Source organism: Podarcis pityusensis (assembly GCF_964106645.2).
Source record: "Podarcis pityusensis genome assembly, chromosome: 3".
In the NCBI taxonomy this organism is placed as follows: domain Eukaryota; kingdom Metazoa; phylum Chordata; class Lepidosauria; order Squamata; family Lacertidae; genus Podarcis; species Podarcis pityusensis.
This window is the reverse complement of record NC_138026.1, coordinates 111,800,088-111,806,707: the sequence shown is the minus strand read 5'-3', so window position 1 is coordinate 111,806,707 and position 6,620 is coordinate 111,800,088. Positions and strand designations below refer to the sequence as shown.

Here is a 6,620-nt window from a genome sequence, read left to right as displayed (position 1 = left end):
CTTGCAGAGAGAGAATGACTAGAAGAGTGCAATGTTGCATTCCACGCAATGTATGCAAAATAAAGCAAGAGCTGTATCTGCTTATGTACTATAACGGAAACAATTGCCCTCATTTTCTGTAAAAAAGGGGCCATTTGGAATAGATAAAAGGTAACTTGTACTATCTCATTTTTGGATCAGAGCAAGTATTTTATACTAAACAGGTAAGTTACAAGGCAGTTCAGTTGGTCAGAACGTGGTGGTGATAATGCAGAGGTCGTGAGTTCAATCCCCATACGGGCCAGCTGCATGCTTTAGTTGAGATTCCTGCATTGCAGGGAGTTGGACTAGATGGTCCTCAGTGTCCAACTCTACAATTGTATTATTCAATGAAACAAAGCAAGCAAGAGCGTTTGTACTGATCAAGAACTGCACAAAGGGCTGGCTCTAAAGTAGCCTTAATTTTTAACAGATATGAGACAGGGCTTTCACTGAAGTTTCTTACAAAGGAGCCAGTGTGGTGTAGTGGTTAAGAGCCGTGGACTCGTAATCTGGTGAACCAGGTTCGCTTCCCCGCTCCTCCACATGCAGCTGCTGGGTGACCTTGGGCCAGTCACACTTCTCTGAAGTCTCTCAGCCCCATTCACCTCACAGTGTGTTTGTTGTGGGGGAGGAAGGGAAAGGAGAATGTTAGCCGCTTTGAGACTCCTTAGGGTAGTGAGAAAGCAGGATATCAAATCCAAACTCCTCCTATCAGCAATGCTCATGAGTAGCCCCATGTCTTCCATTTATCTACTTTCCCCTCCTCTCTGGTCCATTTAGCAAACATGTTAGAGCGCCTGCTTTGCACACTCATGTAACCAGAAAAAACACAGCAAAATTCAAAGCAACTTTTAATTATTACAATAGACACATTTACTTGTCTTCTGGTTTGTTGAAGCAGTATGTCAAGCAGCACTTGCCACAGTAATGTCTGTCAAAGTGGCTAGCCATGAATACTCCAGCCCCACATTCCTCGGAGGGACACTCACGTCGCAGGCGGCTGATTTTCCCATTCTCATCCACCTGCAAGAAAGGCTTTAAATCGTATTGCATTTTCCATCTCCCTTGAAAAAAATACAGAAGCTTGACTTATGTAGTCCAGACCACCACTGCATGCAATTTTTAGAAACACCAAGTTATCTTTTAAGGTTACACTCTCAACCCCGACAAAATTTAGTCGAGTGGGGTGACCATATTTGTCGTTTAAGCATTAAATGCAAGAAAATAACTTATGCCCCCTCCCACCAACAATTCAGCATAACTAAATGCCCTAACCAGTACTATTAATCAGTTGTGCTCATGCATTATTTCCAAACAGACTTAAAGGATACATTTGTCACCAGAAGACGGGCTCATGCTGGCATTCTAACTAAATGCAGAAACAGCCATCAGTAGAAAGAATCTGTATCTAGCAAGAACCCACAAGCTCTTCACAGGCAATTAATTACCGCTGACCCAGTATGTCAATTCCCACATGAAGTTGCTCTTACCTTATAGTACTTAAGGACAGCGAGTTTCACCTTCTTTCTCTTATGCTTATTCTTCTTAGGAGTGGTGTAAGACTTCTTCTTTCTCTTCTTTGCTCCACCACGAAGTCTCAGCACAAGGTGAAGGGTCGACTCCTAGTTTTAGAAAGCGAACAAAGGACACAAAAATTTTGACAGAGTTAGGAGGGAAACAAGAAACCAGAATATAGGTTCTCTGCTTAATAGCCCTGGGCAAGTTGCTTAGCCCAGCCTACCTCACAGACTGTCAACCTGTGCTCTTTTAAGGAAGAGTGAGATAAGAGTAGCAAATGGATAAAATACCAAAGTACATAACTGGCACTTTGCCGATGCGCTAAATAGACTGGAAATAATCTCAATGACTGATAAATACTACAGAAGTCATTAGGTTGCGTTAAATGGAGTTGCGCCCACCAACTAGAAGGGCTTGTGTGAGAAGCAACTCCCCCTGTAGTCCTCTGCAGACACACCCAAATTCTGTGAGTGGGAGAGAGAATAATTTATTCCAGAAACTGAGAAGAAAAGAAGTTTGAAGAAGCAGCAGAAGGCTGAGATTGTTTTGTCTATGCAAGGACTTTTTCTGTGGAAACTGTTCTTTGGACATGTGCAGTGTGACAAGAAGTGCTGATAACAATGGTTCTGTGTAACTTCTTGTGAGTCTCTTGCTTGCGCCTTGCGGTGAGAGAAGCAGAGAGAGTCTTGGACTCTTGCTGGACTCTAAGCATGCCTTGACCACGGCAGTGGTGAATGTCTGTACAGTGGTGCCCCGCAAGACGAATGCCTCGCAAGACGGAAAACTCGCTAGACGAAAGGGTTTTCCATTTTTGAGCTGCTTCGCAAGACGAATTTCCCTATGGGCTTGCTTCGCAAGACGAAAACGTCTTGCAAGTTTGTTTCCTTTTTCTTAACACCGTTAATACAGTTGCGACTTGACTTAAAGGAGCAACTCATAGAACGCAGTGTACATAGTAGCCTTTTTTGAGGTTTTTAAAGACTTTGGTGATTTTTGAAGCTTTTCCAAAACTTCTTTTGCAGCCAAGTTAAGCTTTTAAAACTTTTTTGGGGGGTTTTGGATTTTGGGTTGGGGTGTTTGGAATTCAAGGACTTGGTGTTGGGGAGGGGTTTGCAAGAATCTGGAAGCTTGTGTGTCTTTTTTCTGCATTTTTTATGATTTTCTGTGACCATTGGGCCACTCTGCTGTTTTTTAAAAAAAATTATGGATTTGAATTTCTGTGTGCTGGGTGCCTGGGGGAACAGTTGGGGAGGGGTTTGCAGGAATCTGGAAGCTTGTGTGTTTTTTTCTGCATTTTTGTGATTTTCTGTGACCACTGGGCCACTCTGCTGTTTTTTAAAAAAAATTCTGGATTTGAATTTCTGTGTGCTGGGTGGCTGGGGGAACAGTTGGGGAGGGGTTTGCAGGAATCTGGAAGCTTGTGTGTTTTTTTCTGCATTTTTGTGATTTTCTGTGACCACTGGGCCACTCTGCTGTTTTTTAAAAAAAATTCTGGATTTGAATTTCTGTGTGCTGGGTGACTGGGGGAACAGTTGGGGAGGGGTTTGCAACAGTTGGGGAGGTTGTTATACCAAATTTGGCTTTGTTTGGACTTTTTTTGACCATAGGAACGCATTAATTGATTTTCAATGCATTCCTATGGGAATTCGTGATTCGCAAGACGAAAAATTCGCTAGACGAAAAAACTCGCGGAATGAATTAATTTCGTCTTGCGAGGCACCACTGTATATATTTGCTACCAATATGCATTTATGCCTGTCAAGTAAACTACACTCAACTGAATCTTTATGGTGTCCATGAGTGTTTATTGCCTACTGTGTGTACCCTTCAACCCCAAAGATGCTTCCAAGGAAGAAGCTGTGTTGAGATGTAACTCTGCAGAGTATGGATACTGGCACACATGCGCAGCAAAAGTGATGCAGGACCCAATCCTCCTAAATCATCCATCAGAGGTTGATGGATTGATCCAACAAACTGCTCTGGAATCCTTGGATGGGAAGCAGTGTATGAATAGATCTGTAGAAGGTCCCCCAACCCTCCAGAGTAGCTGCAATGGGAATGTGGGGCACACGAGAGATGGCAGAAAATTGATCCCTCTCCACTCTGCTGATAGAACTCTTATCGTCAGCTGAACAACACTGCTGGATGCAACCTACTGTGCTTTTCAAATCCAAGTTTGCTACGCTCACCTCACATTTGATCAGGTCAGCACAACTTCTGATATTTGGGATAAGCTAAAGTCCAGTATATTCAGTTCACTACGCTCTTTGTTTTCATGTAATTAAAGCTCCAGCTTGTTTCTACTAAGGTTCTGTGTGCCTTTAAAGGCAGACAGGTTTAGATGCTAAAAGGAAAACGGCATTTTTCATGAAGTCTCCATCTTTAGGAGAGGCCACAGCCAACTGTTATATCCTATTAACAATGAATATGTGGGATCAATGTCCACCTGCTATTACCACCTGGTCATCTTGTCTACTAGAAGCAGAAGGATTCATCCTACTGGTACAAGATTACAGCATGCTCTTGCATTTTATTGTTTAGCAAGTACATGGGGTTCCACAATGGGGCTCCCCCCACTGAAACTGACTGGGGTCGGGAGAACCCCCAGAACAGGCCGGGTGGAGGGAGCAACATTCCGCCAAGCAAGATGAAATGTTTGTGCAGAAAGAACGTTTGTAATAGAGTAACAGTAAATTCCACCCACTGTATTAGAACACCTAGTACATACCTTTTGAATGTTGTAATCAGACAGAGTGCGCCCATCTTCCAATTGTTTCCCAGCAAAAATCAATCGCTGTTGATCAGGAGGAATTCCTAATAGAGGAAAAATGGTGGAGTATGAGCAACTGATTCAGTTTTTATAAGAACATTTTAAAATGGCCTTTTAGCTCTAGGAAATACCAGGGCAATTTACAATATATTAAAACCAGTCTAACATGCCTTTCTCTCAATGTATTCATGCCATGTCATTCATGTTAAGACACATTATTTAGTTTCCGATTGTGTCAATAAACACCTTTTTGTTCTAGACTAGATACTTAGGCATTTATGCTTTTTTTAAGTTTGTTTCCATCTATTTATTATCCTTTTGGGGAAAGCAAAAGAAGCCTCATTCTACATGTACCCCAATTATACTTGCTAGCTTTTATTTTATTTTTAAATAATGAAGGCATCATTCTTAAGTGTATCCTGTTTGCTGCAGCATACTGAATTGACTCTGCAAGCATCATTCTATGACCTCCTTGAAGACCAAATTTGATGGAAAAGAACGGTACGGGTAAACAGAGAATTCTAGCAAGGAAGCTTTACTCCATAGTAGAATAATTTTTAAACCACAAGTTCCAAAACAAAAGCAACACCTACCTTCCTTATCCTGAATCTTGGCTTTGACATTTTCTATGGTATCAGATGGTTCAACCTGTTTATAAAAATAAGTCACCATTGAATTGCTTTACAGACTTAAAATAGTTATAAATTCATTACTGCTCCCATCCAGGTATTAGAACAGTACATGTATATTAGCTCAGTAACTTTGCTTAAACTAGCAATTCTTAAAACACACACACAGCCTTGGACAAGATGTTGGTTAACAGACCAAACACTGAGTTCTTGTCATTCTCTGTAGCAACATACAAACACCAATCCTACTCCTGTACTTTTAACAGCTGTTTTAACATAGAGGAGACAAAGTTTTTCACAGCACAGAGATAAAATGGTAGGAAAATGTTGATGCTTGGCTTGTCAGCTGTCTCGCTTGCCATCACCAGGCTAGAATGGAAAGAATGCACATCTCCTTCTCAAACCTTTCCTTTCAGCAACAGCAAGTGGTAGAGGCAAAGAAGGTGGTTATATTATTGCTGGCTGGGTTCTTTGTTCAGATATAAAAACACCTATCTTTATTGTGGGGACATGGGATGGGGGCAAGGGAGGAGATAAAAAAGTGCATTCAACTTATTATTGAATTTATATACCGCCCTATACCCAGTGGCAGCGATGGCCACCAATTTAGGCAGCTTTAAAAGCAGATTAAACAAAGACATGAAAAACAAGGGCTATCAATGGCTACTAGTCGCCGTGCCCACACACCAACTGCACAATCAGAAGCAGCATGCCTCTGAATACTGGGTGTTGCTGGGCAGCATCAAGCTGTGATGGAACTGTTGTGGTCTTTGGTTAACGCAAAAACGGGTGGGTTGGTTACAAGGCCTTTGAGCACAGAAAAGAGATGGGATAGCCATCTTCATAATTATATCATTCACTCATAAACACACACAAAAAAATCAGCTTGGTCTGAGGATCCAAATCAATGGATTCAAGAAAGGAGATTCCGACCCAACATCAGTTAAGACCTTTCTGCTCGGGAGGTGGTGAGCTCTCCTTCCTTCCTTGGAGGTTTTTAAGCGGAGGCTGGGTGGTAGTTGAGATTCCTGCATTGCAGGGGGTTGGACTAGATGACCCCCAGGGGTCCCCCCCATTCCCACTCTACCATAGCTGTCAACTTTTCCCTTTTCTTGCGAGGAATCCTATTCGGAGTAAGGGAATTTCCCTTTAAAAAAGGGAAAAGTTGACAGCTATGCACTCTACGATTTTGTGATTCTATGAGCCACAGGTTTTCTCTCCCCCCCCCCCTTTTTTTTCTTTTTCGGAGCGAGCAGGGGGCGGAATGGAACTGGGCAAAATCCGCCATTTCCCTCTAGGCCACAAACCAACCGGGAGGGGGAAGAAAGGCCTGGAAGCCCAACTCTGGGGACACGAGGCGAAGAGGCCCGAGGATCAGCGGCCTTGCTCTGAACCCCTCATATGCTTTCTTTCTTCCCTCCCTCACCTCGAGGGTGATGGTTTTCCCCGTCAGGGTTTTCACGAAGATCTGCATGGCGGCGGCCGTCGGACCTGAGGAAGCAACGAGAGCGAGAAATGAGGCGAAGGAAGGCTGAGGGAAACGGAGAAGCAGGCCCCGCACAGAGCAACCACTCACCAACGACCCGCTCCCGGAATGGCGGACGCCGGAAAGAGAACCCGCTCGGCCGCGCACGGGGTTTCCAAGGCTGGGGAGCGGAAGGAAGGGAGGAAAACGCTGACTG

At 43.4% G+C, this 6,620-nt stretch overlaps 1 protein-coding gene across 1 annotated transcript; it reads right to left on the bottom strand.

The window, feature by feature from the left end:
• Positions 1-859: 859 nt before the first annotated feature.
• RPS27A (ribosomal protein S27a) lies at positions 860-6,607 on the bottom strand. Its single transcript, XM_081001227.1, has 6 exons — positions 6,515-6,607; positions 6,365-6,429; positions 4,903-4,957; positions 4,268-4,353; positions 1,512-1,643; positions 860-1,044 (listed from the first exon to the last, which is right to left on the bottom strand). The coding sequence occupies exons 2-6, from the start codon at positions 6,410-6,412 to the stop codon at positions 895-897; spliced, it is 471 nt and encodes a 156-aa protein (XP_080857353.1). The 5' UTR covers positions 6,413-6,429; positions 6,515-6,607; the 3' UTR covers positions 860-894.
• Between the last annotated feature and the right edge of the window lie 13 nt (positions 6,608-6,620).